We start from the raw sequence: 19357 nt of genomic DNA on the forward strand, positions 1-19357 counted from the left end.
GACTGCAGCTTCCAAGGAGGAATCTAGACCTACCTCTGTTATTCAGTGAGTTTCTGGAAGATTAGGAGTGAACCAGACTGTTGCCTAGGTGGCGAGCAATCCTGGTTCCAGCTGCTGTTGGAACAACCAAAATGCACAGAATACACACCAGAGTGGTATCTACCACCATCAAACAGTTCAGGTTTCTCAGCTTCCCAACTCTTGCACACGCACCTGCATGCTGCTCCTAACACCAACAGCTACAACCACACTTCGTCCCCAGCCGAGCATGGCCAAGAGCTCACCCACCCACTTGCATGGTGCCCCGGACACACCAGGCGTCAGCTCCCCGAGGAGCCGCTCTGCAGCCGTTGCGTTAGCATCCTCCGTCGTATTGCACGCTCCAAACATGCCGCAAGGCTCCGCACCAGCTGATGCTGAGATACAGCACTCTAATGTTTTATCTCTATTCGGTATCTCTATTCTATGTAAACAGAATTTGTTATTTAAACATGAATTCCCTCTGTCCTACAAAGAACACGTGTGCAAACAAGCATGCAATAAGCCATCGTGAGGCTCCAGACGATGCCAGTGCGGGAGCCCTTCAATAACTCAGCAGCAGCAATAAAGGCCTCATATTATTCTGGCAGTGATACCAGGCAGTCCACAACCAGATGGATGTATTTGTAAATAAGGCAGATCAGTTTTGTCAGGTTGTAATTGGTTTTAGAACAAGCAATTCCCACGATGACAAACAACAATTAAAGAGCACAGAGCTCCCACAGCGTGCAAGACTGAACGGGTTTTACGAGAGGGACAAAAGTGGAGGAGAGCAATGGAAGTGCTACCAATGATACATAAATGGTTTCATCCTGAGACAGCCGTTATGATGCCACCTAGCAGAACAGGAGAACCCAGCAGCTCTGTCAGGGTGACTCCAGAAGAAAGCAAAGCCTCTTCCACCTCCTAGATGTCTAGTGCCCATTCAAGTTGCAACTGGAGCCACAGCAAACACCTTGGCAATTCAGAACCTGCAAAGATCAGCTGTCCTTCCACCTTGGCAAGTCATCTGGATGGCAGGCTTACAAGGAATAGTTAAGCTACTGGGAACCTTGAGAGTCTTCACACAAAGATGCTATTGGGGACAAGGAGTTAAGTTCTTTCCAGTGAGCTCTGGACACGTGCAGTCTGGTACAGACTCCCCAAAAGCTAAGGAAAAGGTCATTGAGGATTTTTCTTTTTTTCTTTCAAAGGCATATTGCCACCATGAATTCCTGCAGGCTCAGTAGTTAGTTTGGTGGCCATAAACGTCCTTTTTATTGTCATTGTGAGGTACACCATGGACAAGGACACTGCAGCAAACACTCACCAGTGACAATGTGACCAGCCTCCACAAAAATTATTGGCACGCTGACAAGACTGCTCACACTGGGAACCAACGAGATAGCCGGGGTTCACGCCTGGCTCCCACGCACAGTCACGGGACTCCTGAGGAGAAGACCTGCAACTATTCCCATGACCAACCGTCCCTCTCTCATGGAGCTTATCACCACAGGTTTGGGCAAACTAACTGTCAGAGCAGGTGGATTACCTCCACAGGAGCATGCTACGGCTGATAGACAAGGGTTCTGTTTCACCACATTCAAACCAAAGAGCCAGTTCCGCTTGTGCGCCTCATCTTCAATACACTGCCTTAAACCCTCAAAACACTACCCCTTGTCATGAAATCTCTCAGGTGCCACCCACTCCTCAAGCGAGAGGACATCATTAACCTTATTCCCCACGTGAAGAAGCTTTGGCACAAAGAAGCCTCACCACTTAGAGCCACAGCACCAGTCCGGTCTCAAGCCCGGCACAGGAGTCAGGAGCGCAGACCTGGGTCCCTGTTGTGCCCTCCAACATCAAGGAGATACCCCAGGCATGCCCACTGCTCCCTATGTTTCCACACTTCTGCAGCACCCAGAGGGATGATGTGTTTGGATGCAGTAAGATAGCTGGACATGTCACCTTCAATCTAGAGTAAAAGAGGACATTTACCACGAGCCATCAGAGCCCCAGCAGTGTATCTTCTGAGGCGACTGGGAGCACGTTTGGGTCTGGAAATGGAAAATGGCAGACAAACATTTGTATCTATCTATCAGTGTGAAGTAGTTTCCAAGAAAGCTTCTTGAATATTTTTTTTTTTAAATCCCCAATGGAAGTTTAATTCTGAAGAAGTTATTCTCTGGTTTTGTGACCTGCAAAATTATCTCCTTCCACCCGGTGCCTCGGGAGAGGTACGCCATCTGCTATATGTTCCTCTCCCATCTGACACGCATTGAAAAAGTGTAAAGCAATAGGGAACTACATCAACAGCACAATCCACGAGATGTACGAGAACATGCCATATGATTAGGAGGAGAGGCAAACAACGTGCATTTCTTTATTCCTTTTCTTCCCACTCACCCTTAGTTTTGAGCTGACCTCTTACATGAAACAGATTATTGTTATTCCAACAGTATCTCAAACTGCCATCCCACAAGAACAATGACTACATGAGTACTCTTTTTGTTATGGTTTCTTTTTCAGGGGTTTATAATATGACATTTTCACTTACAGCATGTTTGCTCATTGTTTCTTTAGGGATTTTAGCAAGAGTAGGTCAAGAGCACAGAAGCACTGCACAGCAAAAACTGCTTTTAAAAATGTGAATCACTCAGAACACCATCAAGCAAGGATGTTAAAAAAAAAATGCTTTGGAAGAACCTGCTGCTGAGAGCGTGCTTACCACCTCACTTGATATACTCCAAGTTAAAACTGGTTCAACACTGCTATTTATTTTTGTTCACTTTTTGCCACACCTCCTTTGTTTTTCCTGAACTAGATCCCGATTTCCAGTTTCATTTATTACAACACTAGAAGTCCCATTCATTTTAGTGGTAAAAAAGAACAGGGCAATACAAAAGTCCCTACAAAACACTGGCTGTATTCAGTGGAAAGTAAAATAAAGGATGGTTAAAGGAAAATCTGGCAAAATAAAAGGTTAATCTTGCAGAGTTTCTATTTATGACTGTTACAATCATTTCAAAGAGCTCCAACTGGGATGTCAACAGCCTTACAGTTTCCTCGGGGTGCAACACTGAACGTACATAGACCTGCACACCTTCACAGTGCACTTACAAGCCATTTGCTACAGAATGACCTATACAATAAGCCTGTCTTCTCCCTCTTTTTCTGGCTGATGTACATACACAGTCCTAGCCACAAAACACTGTTCAGTTCCTCTGAGGTGTGAAACAAACTGGTTTCCATTGCTGAGTAAGGCTAACTGGCCCATATTATCAGTATTTCTGTACAATACCTAAATAACTCATGTTTTCCTGACCATGATGGATGCAAGCGCAGATTGCAGCTTGCTCTCTAAAACGTGAAGTTACGCATTACTTGCACCGCGGTGGTGAAAATCCATCTATTTCGGCACGACAGACAGAGGAACACTCCGTCCTGCCCCGAAGGAGCCGGCAACCTCACTTCAAAACAGGAAGCGGCAGTTGAGTCGAGCAAACAGGCGGACAGGGACCTCGGCGTGACTTACCGCCACAGATCAGCCCATCAGACGGTTTTCTAGACCTCACAAAACAACCAAGCTTCAAACAGATGGTTAAAGGAGAATGACACAACACGTGCTACCCAATTGCTGCGGCAGCACAGAAGACACGTCCGACCGAAGCAAACGGCTGGTGCACAGGCAGTTTCTGGTCCTCGTGCAAGATGCAGAGTTCAAGGACTCTCTCAAGACTTCTGTTCCTGCTCCTAACTACTACCCTCTTGCCTGAGTCTCCATGCCTCTGCATCTCCTCGTCAGCCAAACAGGCAGAATGCTCCTGCCTGCCTCTCGGAAGCACTGGGAGAATAAAATCATTAATACTCTTAAACATTTTGAAACTATTACATGGGTATTTACAGAAATGCCAGTGTTATTTAATCCAGTGGCCTCTCTCAGAGCATTGCTTTGGTGCTTCAGGGGAAACTATAATGTATCCAGCCAATTGTGTAATGCTCTACACGGGGATAGAAATTGTTTTTTGATCTCTAGCAATCACATTCCACCCTGAAGCATGATATTTGATTGTGCTGACCTCAGCATGCTTAACTGTACATAATATTGACTAGAAAAGTACTCAGCCCTTTTGAAAATATGCCCATCTCCAAAAAGAAACAATCATTAGGCAACACCGCAAAATAAAAACACACCACAATAGTCCAGCCTATGCTTGGTAGAGTTTAACCCTATAGAGCAGTAACGTACAACTAACTCCCCAGTAAGCAATTAGCACCCTCTTGTACACTCCATTACTGCTGAAGTACTCAATGTGACAACGAGCAAGGTCTTTTACCTACAGGAAGAGACACACCAAAGGAGGAGACGACCTTCGCCAGACTTCCCACCACTGCCCATTTTGAAGGGGTAGATGCAGACAGGCTTCAGTCGCTGTGGTACGAAAAGCAAGGTGAAGGATTCACTGCGCCTCTTTTCTAACCTTGCAACATACAGTGCGTGATCCCTCATACGGGCAGGGATTTTGGCACATAATCTCAAGGGCATGAAGCATCACATGCCAAAGTTGACAGATCTCCCACCCATTCAAGAGGACTTGCTTCAAACTCACAGCACCATGTCTGACAGCAGCCGAGCCATATTTTCAAACAAAACTATCTTTTGGCCAGAGCAGGACTTAACGGTCATTTAGGGCATGCTGTCCCTCTGGAGGGGCGAGCACGTCCTCTCAAATCACAGAGAAGCAAAAACAGCTGCCTACAATAACATTTTCTTAGAAGGCTCAATATGTCTTCATCAACTAACTGCATATCTCCATCCAGTGGAGGTCACTGCTGATAAGTGGTCCACAGCATCCTTCCACAGACACCATTGAACAGACATCCCCATCTGGCTTACAAGGTCCAGAGACATAACTCCACAACGACCGTGGGTCACATGCTGCAACACCAGCATAAATCTGGAGCAACTAATCAGCTTCTGAGGGCAAACAAGAACAGAAGATGGGGAGGTTAAGAAAAAGCTAAATATACTCTCTGCTCTTGGCAGGATAATCTTGCAGACAGTATTTCTTCCTTCCCTAACTGACCAGCTAAACACAGTGTCTTTCAATACTATCATACAGCTTCAGTGTATCACTTCCCATTAAGGGCACAAAGTGGTTTGCAAAAAGGTCAACAGCACTGTTTCCATCTTGAACTGAGCTACAGCCCTCCGTTTGACACAGCATTCCCGCTCCAGGGCTACGTTCCCAAACAGGACTTGTCTGCACGAGGCTTTGCCTCCTGAGCATCACTGTCCAGCAATGCAACTCCAATCTTCACGCTCTCTTGCAGCTTTAATCCTGCTACACTACCAATACCGTAAAATGACAGCTGGATTTTTTTTCTCTCCGGATCAGATAAAAGTCTGTACCTTTAAAATTTCAAACACTAACAAGCTGTCTTGAACGAAACATCATTTAGGCTATTCCCAAATACCAATTAACCTTTTTTCATGCAGAGACAATCTTGAATTCTCTCTAGAGCCTTTGCCAACACAAAAGCTTTAGACTGCCAGACCAACAGTTTGATCTCTAGTTCTTACTCTTTGATGAGTTCTTCTGCAATCTCAATGATTAAATTATAGCGTCACCACAGAGTTAAATTTCCACAAAGTAAAAAAATAAAGGGGGGGGGGGGGGTGTATTCAATTGCAGACTTCTTCCCAAAAAGCAGTTCATTTAAAGCCATTAGGTCACTAACGTTGGACAGCAAGTCCTACCTATTGCAGCAGGACCTTGTCTGAGCCAGAAGCTTTGAACATCACCATCAATATAAAAAGTAACTAACTCATTGCTGTGAGTTCCCTCAGATCTCAGCTGTGACAGAAGCTTTTCTGAAAGGCATTTAGTCTATCTGGGTATGTCAGCTTTCACCATACAGTAAGATGGAATTCTAGTCACCTTGGGCAGGGGGGAAGCGTTTTCATTCCATAGCAAGGGTTTTTATTCCCATGAAACAATTATTGATTAATCAGTGCATTTGACAGAGAGAAAAATGTTGCACACACACAAGGCCAGCAACCTAAAATTATCTGTCTAATGATCTTGAGCTAAGAAATCTGTTCTTCAGGTCATTTTCTCTAAACGAGCCATTCTAAGTAGCAGAACATCACCTCAGGTTCTAACCACACCACAGAATAGCCTCAAGACCACAAATAAATCTTCAAACAAAGCTAATCAATGCTACAACATCTAAAAGAAAACCAACCTTTGGGGCTCTTCCGTGGTGAAGGAGAAGCCACTGTTTCATGAATTCCATGACAGGGACTTCTGCTGTGGTCCTCCAAGGCGTGACACCATTCCCCTTCACCTCACAGGGGTGAAGCTGGTCCAACAGACGGAGAAAGGCAGTGGAAAACAGGGCTCCCTTTTCCCTTAATAGGAATCATTAAAGCCAGACCTCTATCTCCTGATCTCTGGTCATTTACATGGGTTTGTATCCTGTTTTCTTTTTAAATATTTACTCTTGGAATACAAGCGAGACAGTAGAACAACACTGAGTCTCACCTAAGCACTACACTTAGCTTTGCTATCTAGATAATAACCAAAGCAAGAGCCACATGGATAAAATCCTCGCCCTAGAGAGCTGTAGCCCCCGAGCATTCCCAAGAGCAGAAGGATTAGCAGCCACTTCTCTATTTGTTTTACAGACAGGCCACTGAGGCTCAGACACCAGGAGAGACAGAGCTAAAAAATCAGGGATGGTCATCTAAGGAGCAACCTCCTCTCCTCTCTCATCTGTCTGATACAGACAAAAGCAAGAAACTGTAGACAATTTAACTCTATCGTCGTTCTAACAGAAAATTACCGAGCTGTTCTGCACACCTGCCATTGCTACAAGACAGAGCAATATTTCATAGAGCCGCTTTGAGAAGCAAGATGCGTTAGAGTGACTGCAATCCCTTGCCACATATATGACTGTTCCTCCCAAAAGTCTAGGTGAAAAAGGAAAGTAAAACCTTTTTTATTTTTTCCCCTCTTCAAAGCTATTCTTCAACTCCAAAGGAAAGAAGAGTGATGGACACTAATGCAAATCCTTTTCTGAAGCCGTTGGACACACAGATGCTGCATAGATTTTCCAAACTCTCCAGATCCCACACTAACAGCCTGCAGCACCAAGTGTCTTCATGGAGAACCTCCCCTGAGTGTCAGCTTGGCTTCAGCAGTCAGGAAAGGACATCAGTGAAGCTAACAGAAAGTTTTGTCATTCTGGGAGGCACATTGTTTTAAGGCAGCTCAACACAAGATGCTTAAGCAAGAGAATCTCACAGCCATAGCTTTCTCCCAGTTTCCAGCTCCCTGCTACCCTCGATCACGCCCAGGCCAGGGGTTCCCAAACTGGGGAACTCACACCAGTTCAGACACACCACTCCACAGCCACGTCCGACCAAACACACGAGCACCAGCCAAGAGGCACTGCTGTTGCTCCCCTCTGATGAGGCTGTGCCCACAGAACTAAATCTGGGGACCCACCTTCTAGAAGAGGCTAGGACAGAAGCACCAACTTCCACACAGGAATTATAACACCACACCTTTTTACGTATCTTTGTTTTTAAAACAAAGGGGAAGATTTAAAATAAAGAGGATGATTTAACACAAAGGGGATGATTTAAAACAAAGAGGATGATTTAAAACCTCTCTCTCCCTGCCATGGATGGGATCCTAACAGCTGCCTCCTCACTGATGAGTAATGACAACACTGGGATAAATAACAAGGCTGTATATTCTCCAGCCTGGCATGCAAGGGCTGCTGTGCTGTTGATGGTGCCATTTTTCACGTGAACTCTAAAACCAAGCTGCTGACCACTCACAGTCATTAAACGATCCCACAGCACTGTGGCGGTGAGAAACACATCAGCCCTGTCACACCAACTCAATCCCAGCCCAGGGACTCATACTACAACTACATAAACTCCCTCCGTAATTTTATTTCGATACTCAGCTTCCTCTCCTAAAGCTGTGTGTTGCAATACACTGTTCAGCAGCTGCCTCTTCTCAAACCACTGCAGCTGTCTTCCAGAGGTGAGAAAAGGGACACCAAAATAAGTCATCTCGGGCCAGTTTTTCAGACAAAAGCTTATGAATCAGGCTCTTGGAGATGTGAACAGCTTGAAGTGCATCCAACAACCGCAGGCAGAAAGCAGGCGCACCAGGTGAGGACTGGAAGCCCTAAGGAGGTCATCAGTGACAGGTACAAACCATTATTACCAGTTGCTGCACGGGCTCATGCTGTTCACTCATTTCTATGTCCTCCCTTGCTGCTGTGATACATACCAATAAAATACACAGAGGTGGGGCACAAACAACACGATAGTTATTAGTAAGAAATATTCAACTTCTTTAAAGAGGAAGGTTTGCTGGCAGCTCAGCAAAAGCCTCCTGGGATTAAATCAACATTCAGGATTAAATAGCCACTCAGGTTGTAAGAAAGGGGAGATTACTTCATGCCAGTTTTGCTGGGGAGCAGCATGAGGGACACGACTGCACACGCCGCTGCGCCCCTCTCCAGCGCCAAGCCTGACACCAGGCATTACCTGCTCGAACTGCTCCATCACCAGCCGCCTGTCAGGAGCATGAATGCCTCTGAAGTCGGTAAATGCATTTCAGAAGGCGATTGCTGTTGCTGCCGTGGGTGGTAGCTTGACAAACAGCTACTGAAACAAAGCCAAATTCAGGCAAGAGAAAATTTAAGAGCTCAAGGGGGAGGGTTTCCCCCCCCCCACCTTCAATGGGCCAGCAGAAGGGGAGAGTAAATCCTGCTCCTGACAGGTGCAGAAACTGTGCACACAGAACTTAAAATATTACACCTTGCAGAGACTTATAAATATCTGTTAAGCACCTGGAGCACATTTGGTGCTGCACTCTTACGGCCCTTAAAACTCTTCAGCTGGAACCAGGACTAGCCACAGGCCATGAATAAGTGTTGTAAGAGGTTTTTACCATTATCAGGAAGAAGGGTAGATTGGTAAATAATGCCTGCTGCACCCAGGTGCCGGCCAGCTATCAGAGACGAAAATAGCTAGGCTTACAAGGATCAAAATACCCCTCTCCTCTATTGAAACGCAGCCATTGGCTCTCATGAGAGGCCTCAGACCTCAGCTCCTGCACACCATCAGACACCTTGCCACGGACAAGCCACGACCTCTGGGCTGGACTCATCGTCCAGCACTTCTGACCACAGCTCCTGCAACATGGCACGCAGGTAACGGAGAGGCTGGAGACCCAGGCCGTGCCCGATGGAGGGCCCCTCGTCACAGACACGAGTCGGAGGAGCCACAGAGGACACGGGGACCTGCTCGGGGCAGGGCACTTCGGCCGCGCGCACGCCACACGCTCGCTCCTCCTGGTCCCCACGTGAGGCCCCGAGTCCAGGGACACAAAGTAGGCCTCCAAAGTGGAGCGAAGCCCAAAGCAGGCCTCTTCACCACCTGCACTTCCAAACACGGCTAGACTTAATTTTCTTAACGCATTAGAAGAAAGTCACCTTAATGAAAGAAATCTGAAGCCTGACCACCAGGCCCACAGCCTGCCCACGGGAAGCACAGGCTCTGCCCCGGGACATCGGCTGCAGGAACAGCCATTGGTTTCCACTTTAGACAGATGGTCCCATGTGAACATGAGGGTTTAAGAAGCATGGCTGCTAAATGTGACTTCTGCCCCGTTGTGGGGGTCAGGCCTCACTAATGAGCTTTAACCCAGAGCTTCAGCTTCCCCCTCCCTGACCACGCGGCAGGAGAAGCACAGCCTCCCACCCCCACCATCTAGTTATGTGAATACACCACAAGGTGTTGGGAGACGAAGCCCAGCTTGGCAGCAGAAGCCAAGGATCATGACTCATCCTGCCAAGCAAGTCCTGCAAAAGGTTCATGGCTTGTCCCTTGGCCGCTCTCTTTGCCAGCTTCTCCATCTTTAGAAGGAAAGCTATGCTTTCCTGCTTATCCTGCCAGAGGCACCTTCACTCTGCTGTGCTTGCTTAAACAGCTTCAGCTGGGGCCAAAGAGCTGTGTCACATGAGGAAAAAACACTTTAGTGATGTCACCTGTCTTATTTTTTAAATATCACTCCACATTCTGCTAGAAGGCCAGCACACAGACTTTCAGACCCCCATCCAGCTCTCCATCTAAATGGGGCCATGCACCTAGAGAGTCTTTGGGTTTAGCAACGTCTTGACAATAAATAGCAGCCACAGTGCTTTGGCACACTCCGCTTCTACCGTCTGCACCAGCGCCAAGGGGCCAACCGTCTGGCCACAGCAAGGCAGCACCCAGTGCCGTACCCATGCTCCTGCTCCAGCAGGCACGTCGAGCTAGTGGTGAGAGCGTTGGACCACGTACCGGCTACGTCTGACCCAGAGCAAGGCACCCAAGCACACATGTACACACATGTCTGACCAGTTACCACGAGCTGGTGGCTCCTTCTCCCTTCTGACCACAGATGAGACCTAAATCCACGCCATTTGAGGAAGGTCCATCCTACCAGCAACTATACGGAGCCCCTGATGGTCGGCTGCGTGCAGGAGCCTGCTGACTCAGTTGAACCATTCCAGCTTCTGCCAAAGTGCTCAGGACTTTAGCTTTGCAGGGAACATCTCTGATAGATTCAATTTGTTTCCATTAGAGACTGCCAATTAATCTTTATTATTAATCCCATACATACTTCTCTGCTCTTCGCTGCACATGGCCCTCCCAGTCCCCACAGAAGGAGGTCTCACGTAAAACCCATCTGCCAGGACCATGCTACCAGACCCCACTAAGGAAACACAGAGGGTACGTGGAAGATAGCAATAAAGAAATCTAAGTGGGAATCAACCGCGTAAGGGGCAATGCTGAGCGGTTATTCTGAAGTCTCACAGTAGAAACTAGATCAGATTCATCAGGATCTGCTATCTGCTGCAGACAACTCCACCAAAGCAGACGGAGTTACGCCAAGGCATGCCAGCTGGCCCTCGGGTCTCACATTTTGTTAAGCAAGACAATTAAGCCAACGGAAATTTTGTATCTGTTTCTGTGATTAATATTTAGCAGTTTCCTACCAGCCCACGCAAAGGAATGGAACTTCCTTCTCTTTTGCACAGAACTCTTTTATTAAATGGGCTGTCAAGCTTCAAGCCTCAATGCCTCCTCCAACTGCAAACCAAGCTTCCCTCCTGGGTAAGCCATAATTCCAGAAAATAATTTGGTACGGGAATTTTCCCAAAATTGTCTGCGCTAAGTGGAAAGAGAGCAATAGGTAGGAAATGAGAATAGACATAAAAGAAGGGATGCAGCTACCGCAATAGGAGAAGTAAAATGAAGCTAACAAGCAATGATAAATTAAGCCAAGCTGCAGTTCTCCCATGTAAATGGGAAAACACACATTGGTTTTCTTTGGCCTCAGGTTTGCAAGTCTTTTAAATGTTTTTATATCCCAAATCCATCAAAACTCTAGTTCTATGATCAATTTACACAGCAGCTAAGAGTCCTAGAAGTGCAAGAAATCATCCCTTTACCACTATGCAGCCAGATGCACCATTTAAAGACTACCGTCTTTAGGATCACCAGGGATTTTTTCACCTGCCAACCATATGACAGAAGAAGATGCTATTGATTCACAGCAGTCTTCCTGCCAACAATAACCAAATAGATCATGCAATGACCTGAATTTTGCTGGGGTTAAAGAAAAGCTTCAGGAAGCAATAGGAAATTAAACAGCCAATCAACATGATGGCCAATTTTCTGCAAGATTTACAATGCTGTACCATAGACAGTTGCATCTACATAATTAAAACTGGTTAGTTTTGCTGCATTAAAGCAACAAATCATGCATTTGGCAGTAATGAGGAAAAGACATTTATTTATCTTTCTGGCCAGATAGACCAATTAAAATTGTACATCTGAAAACACTCACTTCAAATTGTTCATCTAAGGATCTACTGTATTCTGCAAGCAGCTTTAATGTGGCAGTTGTAAACATGCAGCTGATTGGCATTTATTTTTAATGCAAGCATTCCTGTCTGCAAATCTAAGAAAGACAAATATGAGAACCTGCCTCCTAAAAAGTATCCTTAATATATTTTCTTTCTGGTACCATCAAGCGAGCATCTGCTGCCAATCCTGGGGCCAGCTCTCTCCTCTCCTGACAGCTGAAGAAGGATGCAGATCAGCAGCAGAAGGAAAGGACGGACCCATGGCACGGTAACTGACAGGAGAGACCACACCATGGGAAGGTGCCTGTCAGCGGTGCCTGTGTTCGGGAAAGGTAAAAGAGAAAGGTCCCCATGCACGGGCAGATGGCAAACACTGCGGAGAGCTGCAAGGACAGCCAGCCTGCAGCAGCCGCAGACAGCAATGATTAGCCACTCCTAAAAACGGAGCGGCACCAACCCAAAGCCTCAGGCACCCTGCATCACTACCAACACCATGTAACCGTGCCCCAGCTATCAGCTCCCCCAGCCTTCTCTGCAACACCCAGCAAGAGCGTGTGCAGCAGACAGCACTCGCACAGACCTGTGCGCACACAAGGGCACACACCCCGTGCACACCCTCTATCTTTTCAAAGCATTTTCAGGATGACTCCTTCCCACCGTGAGAAAAGCAGACACAATTCTCCAGGGAGGGAAAGAAGATACAGAGTCATTATGCCTGATAAATCACCCCTGTGCACGAAGATTATTCACCAGTTAAACTCTACTTATGCTAATCATGATCCCCACACAAAGCGTGGACTCATCGATTTTTTTAACCGAGGCTGCAGCACCCCGGAGCACAGGAGGTTGGGGCAGGGCTCAGCTCCCACGCCGCAGTTACTGACAGGCTATCCCCGAACCATTCGGGGCCTCTGCTCTGCTTCCCAACAGCCTGAGCAAGAGGCCTTTCAGCAAAACTTTCCTAAAAATCAGTCTAAGCAACATTTTTTCCCCCCTCACCATGTTATTCCCAGTTGTCTGTCAGGCTCCTCTAGTAATACTTGGGCAAGTGATTGCCTTGCGAGAGCTGGGGCTGTAGCTGACACCTTACACCTTCCAGGCTGTGCTGGCAGATCACCCCGGCCAGCACCCTGACCATTTCCAATCCTCTCTGACATCTATGTTTTAAAGCATTTTACACACACCCCTGCTGTGAGTTACTTTCACTTCCACCCATGCTGATGTATGCCCTGGAGTTCACATGCAGGGTTTTCTACCTTTCTCCCTGCTATTTTCTTGACCACACCACGGGGACCACCACGGTGCTGCGTTCAGATTTCAGCCCCATCCTCCATAACAAGACATCACTTCTTCAAATTCTCATCTTTTATCATCTTCATATGTCAGCTCTTCTACGCCAACATTTTGTTTGCTAGTCTCCCTTGCCGCCGCTCCCTCTTTTCTTCCTCCCTATTACTTTTCCATTTTAGTCTTTCTCTGGAGATTTGGGTATCCGTCTTCACCAGGGTAGCAGGGGTTTAGATATGAATAGAATAACGCCTAAATCCCAGAAGGAAATAAACAGGGTATCTGGGATAATGAGGTGGCCTACATGAAATCCCTAGGCCGAGCCAAGAGAGATCAGGCCTTGCAGAAGGGGAGCAGAAGTGGAGGTGGGTGTTTATGGTCACTGTCACAGCCTCAGAAGAACATTTAGATGATGACAAACCCTCCCCCATGTCGGGTTTTGCTGACACCAACGAGACACAGATCTTTGCACATGCGGTACACGACTAATGAAAGAAAAAGCCCCATTCCCTCCGCAGAGCATCCTCGGCAGCCGGTCCCCCTCAGGTCCCTGCTAACGTAATGATCAACCAGGGACATTTCACTAAACCTTTCTGCCCGGTTGCATTGTCTTCCACTGCTCCTACTTCATGATGAAGCATGGGCTACAACAGACCTCCGCACCGATTCCTCTGGAGTCAGATGTTTATCCTCCGACAGTTTAGGAACATGGGAAGGTCAGAGCCACCCTGGTTCCCCACAGGGGGGTGTGACAGCGAGGGTGACAGCTACCAGGACACAGCCGCGAGCACCGGAGCCCCTTCACCTCACCGAGGTCACCCCAGGACCACCTTGGTCCTGTGATGGACCTGATGTCTCTCAGCGATGGAGCTGCCACCAGCTCGAAGGCAGCAGGCAGGCAGCACGCGCAGACGTCGGGGTCTGACTCTCCCCACCTCGCCCCAGCTTCAGGCACAGTTAAACCCTGACCACACCCAAATTAATCTTTATTCAGATGAAAATACAGACCCAGTACCCTAAATCAGAAAATGGAATTTCTGGAGGTATAATTAGGCACAGAATGGTATCAAGGAAATTATTACCAGCCCATCAGAAAACTCTGTCTGCTTTACAGCTGCCCAGAAAAGCGGCCCAAAACGTGATCGCTGTGGTGCGATAAAACACCCTTATACATAACCCCAGCGTTAACTATCTCACATATGGAAACCATGAGGCTACAGAAGTCGGGCCAAGAACGATCACGGCAAATGAGTATTCCAGTTACAAACAACAACAAGAAAAACACTGGAGAAGTCTGCAGCGAAGCTTTTGGAACAGGTCAGACCCAGTCCTGCCTCCAGCTACCCCTCTGCAGCCCTGAGCATCCGAGAAGCAGGAACCGCCTGGCCCAGGACGTCTTTGAGAACAACGTGGAAACATGGGACAGCCTCTATGAGTACAGGCAAATCCCCTCCCGTAAAACAGAACAATACCACAGGCTAAAAGAATATTTCATCTGCTTAACTGCAGGGTGCAATAACATCAATTTGCCCAAATTACACACAAGCAGAAAGGTAATTGGCACTGAGCAGAGCATGTTGTGACTGTTGCATCACTCTTCAAAGCCAGCTACAAAAGACTGAAATGCAAGAAAGTAAACAGTGGCACGAAATCAACAGACAGCCCCTTCCCCAAAATCCTTCCATCTGGCATTGCACTGCAGCATTTCAGCAGCCACTTTTTCACAGCCGTGTATGTGCAGAGAAGACATCGCTCAGCTCAGCTCAAGATCCAACAGGCTAAGTGACCTCTAGAGAAAACAGGAAAGCTGTTTAGTTTGCACATTCATGGGTTAATTTGCAGAAAAGCTATTTCATATTTTTAATTAACTCTGTCTTAACCAGAGACTTAAACACAACAAAATGGTGAGCGCATACCTGTATAAAAGAAACAGCCAAAGGGAGATTGGAGCCAATTTTACGTTATAGCAGGGGGACTCGAAGGGGGCAGCCTAACGAGAAGGCATTAAGTAAGCAGTTAAGTACCCTCAAGCTGAAGTGCGAAAAGGAATTGTCATCAACTCACAGGATTAGGAAGTTGCAAAGATGAGCAGATTTACAAACTGAAGTTATCCAAAAATATCTGTTAATACGGTTTTCTACTGATACTAAAAATCCTATTTTTATAATAGAGCTGGCTACAGAGGCCGATTTTTTTCTGTCTGACCGCACACACTCAAACATAGTCAGTCTTTCACCGGACTGCAGACATTTGTGATGTTTCAGAGGGTACCAACTTTTCCCTAATAAGCCTAACTGTAACAAAAATTAATTTGGAGCTTGATATTTGATGCTTAGTGGTCTCAATAGACACAACCTTTAATTATATTCTTCTCTACTATTTAGAAATACAGCAGCCTGCTTCAAAGGTCTTCATCCCGCAGTACTGGGACTTGCATAATAACGATTATGTCCCTTGAAATCGCTGGGCCTGATGCACGGCAAAGTTCCTTACATAAGACCTGCAAGATCGATGTGCTTCCTCACCGGGGAGGCCTCGCCCGCAGCTCCTTGCAAAAACACGGACACCACGCGGGCTTCCCCTCCGGCTGCCACCCCTGCACCGCCGGAGCCTCAGCTCGTCCGCCCGCAAGCAGGCAGCGCTCCTCCAGCCAGGGCCGCGCACGGCGCAGACGATGCCCAGGTGGGCGCAGGTCCCGGCCCCGCACCCGCCCTCTGAAGGGCCGCCCTCCCCGAGCGCTGTTTCGGTTTGGCTTTTAGTAACTAGCGACTACGGCCGGTCCGCACGCGGAGTTGCCCCCGGCGCCCTTCCCGCACGGCGACGGCACCGGCGCCCCGCCGGGACCCGCAGCGCCCGGGCGGGGCGGCCCGGGGCTCCCGCCGCCGCCACCTCCCCCCAGCCGCCGCCGGGGCCGCTCTCCCCGCCCGGCGGCGCCGCACGCCGCGGCCACGGCCCCCGGGGCGGGAGGTGCCCGCGCCCGGCGGTGCCGCAGCGCCCGCGGGGAGGGGAAGGCGCCGGGGGCAGCGGCCCCGGGGGGGGGGGGGGGGGGCGGGCGGGCGAGGGCCCCGCAGCCAGGGCCGGGCCGGCCCCCGCGCCCCGCCGCGCCCCGCCGCGCCCCGCACACAAAGGCGGGCACCGCAGCCCGGCGCCGCCGCCCGCCCCGCACCTTTGACTTGCGCCTCGTAGTCGGCGATGATCTCTTTGTCCTTCTTGAACTTGCCCTGCGATGACATCTTGCGGGAGGGCGCGGGCTCCGCCGGGACACCCGCCCTGCCGCGATCCGCCGCTCCGCACCGGCCCCGCCGCCTCACCCGGCCGCGGCCCCGCCGCCGCCCGCCGCTGCCTTCATTGGCGGCGCCGGGGACACCGCGCACCGCCCGGAGCTCGGCGGGAGCCGCAGCAGCACCGGCCCCGCAGCCGAGCCCAGCCCCGCGCCGCCGCCAGCCGAGGCGGGGCCCTGGTGCCGCTACCGCGCTCAGGTTGCGCGCGGGGAGGGGCGGGGCCGCGAGAGGGGCGGGGCCGCGCGAGGGCGTCACGGCGCCCCTTCTCCTCCCCCCCCCCCCCCGCGGCCGTGGCGGCCGCGCCCGCGGGTCCGGGCGCGGTGGGGGCACGCGTGGGAGGCGGGGAGGGCGAAGGCCCCGCCGAGGGAGGGAGGCAGGGAGGGAGCTGCCGGCGGGGGCGGCCCCGGCCCGCCCCGTCCTCAGCCCCCGCGCCCGGTTCGGCAGAGCTCGGCCCGGCCCCGCCGCTGTGCGCGTTCAAGCTGTTCCCGCCCGCCGGCCGCGGTGCTCCCGGTGCCGCGGTGCTCCCGGTGCCGCGGTGGCCGAGCCCGGCGACGCCAGCCCCCGGCGCTCCGCAGCGCCTCCCGCACCGCACCGCACCGCCCCGCTCCCGACCGCCGCCTTCGGGGCCTTCCACCGTTCCCTCGCTCTCCCGCCTCCCGGGGCTCCACCTTCACAGCTCCGGCGGCTGGCGGCCCGCGCTGTCTTAAGCATTCCGTATTCCAGCAGTGCCGCAATCGGGACGCTGTTCCTCTAAGGCAAAAGTGTCAGGTATCACGACTAACACTACAATAGAGTCGGCAGCTGAGGTGCCCGGGTGATGCACCCCGGGGGGAAGAGAGAGGGGCTCTCCGGGGCCGTGCCCCCAGGACCGCAGCGTGCCCCAGCTCCCCGGCACCCGTGTCCTCGCCGCCCCACGCAGCTCCCCTCACCCCCGTAAAGGCACGTCTGATCCACACCCACAGGCCAAACATGCAGCCGCAATGGATTTACCAATGTAAAAGCAATAATAGACGTGAACACAGCGGCGTAAGAGAGGTTTATGGCACGCATTTCACTCAAAAGGCCATTCAGCCCAAGCCGGAGAATCTTCTGACTGGCGCCGTCTGTTAAAACTGCATCAGGAAAGCTCCAGCTCCCAAAACACAGCAAACCCCGTTGTTCAGAGCAACAAACAAAAGGTTGCTTTTGCTTTTCCAGCCTCGGGAGCAGGGCTAGCACACATGTAAAAGGCCATTTTGAGGAGAGAAACTCCTGCTTCGGGTAATCTTTAGAGAGCATCACCTCATGGTGCATCTGTAGGCTGGCTTGTGGAGGCAGCAGTTCGTTCTCCCTTCTGTTAATCCATCATTACATTAACCCAGGCCCTGGCTCCTTGATCAGTCACTGAAATACACAATATTTTAGGCAAATCACGTTCGGAAAGCGTATGATGCACAAGGCTGGGTTCTGTAAATGCCCCTCTGTTTGGGCCAGCCTCCCCCAGCACCGCTACACCACTTCTGCTTCTCTTAAGTCCTCCCCTGGAAACCTTGTTTTCTAGCACTGCATTGGGGAAATTGCAAATTTCAAATTTGGTTTGGGAAATTCCAAACCTCAGAAACCCTGAGGTTTGGAAGTGTGAGAGCCCAGGGGGACAAAACTAACCGCAAACCAAAGTGGGATCCAAGCGAACTGCTGTCCGAAGGTACGGATTTCCAAGTGAAGATGCGATGCAGCTTGAGGGGGTGCCCAGGCAGCCCAGTTCCTTGCTGCCCTCAACCAGGTGAGCAGAGACGATGTCGGGGGGCCCGCAGGAGCCGGGCAGTGATGCCGGAGCCAGGCAGGCACCGGCTCGGGGTCCCCAGCACCCGCGGGAGCAGCCTCCCCTCCCTCTGGGCTGGCAGCCGAAAGCTCACATCCACGACAGCTAAATTAGGGGCATAAAAGTTGGAAAATCTCTTCTCCTATGTGGGCACCATTTCTGCAGAAACAGAGCCTTGCACGTGCCCGCCACACACAGGTTTACTGCAGAGCCCCTTGCGAGGTCAGGGTGTGATGTACGGGGGACCAGGGAGCGGGTAGACGGGAGAGAAAACCCCTTTGCAAACTAAGGGTCTGATCCGAACGAGTTCTCCAATTTCATCCGGAAGCTGTTTTGAGAGAGGGGCTGCACTTGAATAGTTTTGTTATTTTTTGTTAACAATTAGGAAAAAAGGGAAAAAATGTTCATTCTAGCAGAAGCAGCAATACTATTTAAGGCTCTTTTCCAGGGCCTTTCTGGTTGAGTAAGAAAGAGTAGTTGGGACCCAATGTCATGAAAAAACCTACACGCTTTTGTCAGCAATGAGTTTTCAAAGCAGCACGTACTAGTCCTTGCGCTGGCAATGCCTGCGTTTCCAGCCTCTTGGGAAGCCAGACCCGCTGTATGGCTTCTCTGTCCAGCCCCAGCTACGCTCCGGTTACCGCTCTGCACAATGAATCCTTTTGTTGGTATCTTGTGTGGAGTGAATTCAGGGAGATTTGATGATTCACAGTTATTCTGCCAGCTTACAAAAAACAAACTAAGCCTATTAAACAAATAATTTACCTAGCCCTAGCAGGCAACACAGAAGAGCATTCTGCATTTCCAGTAGCCATAAATAGACCCCGAGAGGAAGGAGACAAAGAAAGCGCTGCTGGGGGAAGCGGCAGCCTTTGCAGAGCGCCGCGGCTCAGGGCTGCAGGGCTGAGCAGCCGTCGCTCCCCGCTCCTGCGAGGGCTGAGGAGCTCAGAGCCTTTCGCAGAGGGAGGGCAGCAAGCTGCTTTAGACACCCGCTGGGCACAGGGAGAGGTAGAGCACAGGGACC

The 19357-nt window shown here is 50.1% G+C and overlaps 1 protein-coding gene across 2 annotated transcripts in view; it reads right to left on the bottom strand.

The window, feature by feature from the left end:
- SRGAP3 (SLIT-ROBO Rho GTPase activating protein 3) overlaps positions 1 to 16724 on the bottom strand; it is a 133423-nt gene extending 116699 nt beyond the window's left edge. For both annotated transcript variants that reach the window (XM_087743856.1, XM_087743855.1), the window contains exon 1: positions 16418 to 16724. In XM_087743856.1, the coding sequence (XP_087599982.1) occupies positions 16418 to 16484 (67 nt within the window). In that variant the 5' untranslated portion in view covers positions 16485 to 16724. The remainder of the gene's footprint in view (positions 1 to 16417) is intronic.
- Positions 16725 to 19357: the final 2633 nt, after the last annotated feature.

Source organism: Nipponia nippon, unplaced genomic scaffold (genome assembly GCF_047370975.1).
Source record: "Nipponia nippon isolate SJK-2023a ecotype South Korea unplaced genomic scaffold, ASM4737097v1 scaffold_9, whole genome shotgun sequence".
NCBI lineage: Eukaryota > Metazoa > Chordata > Aves > Pelecaniformes > Threskiornithidae > Nipponia > Nipponia nippon.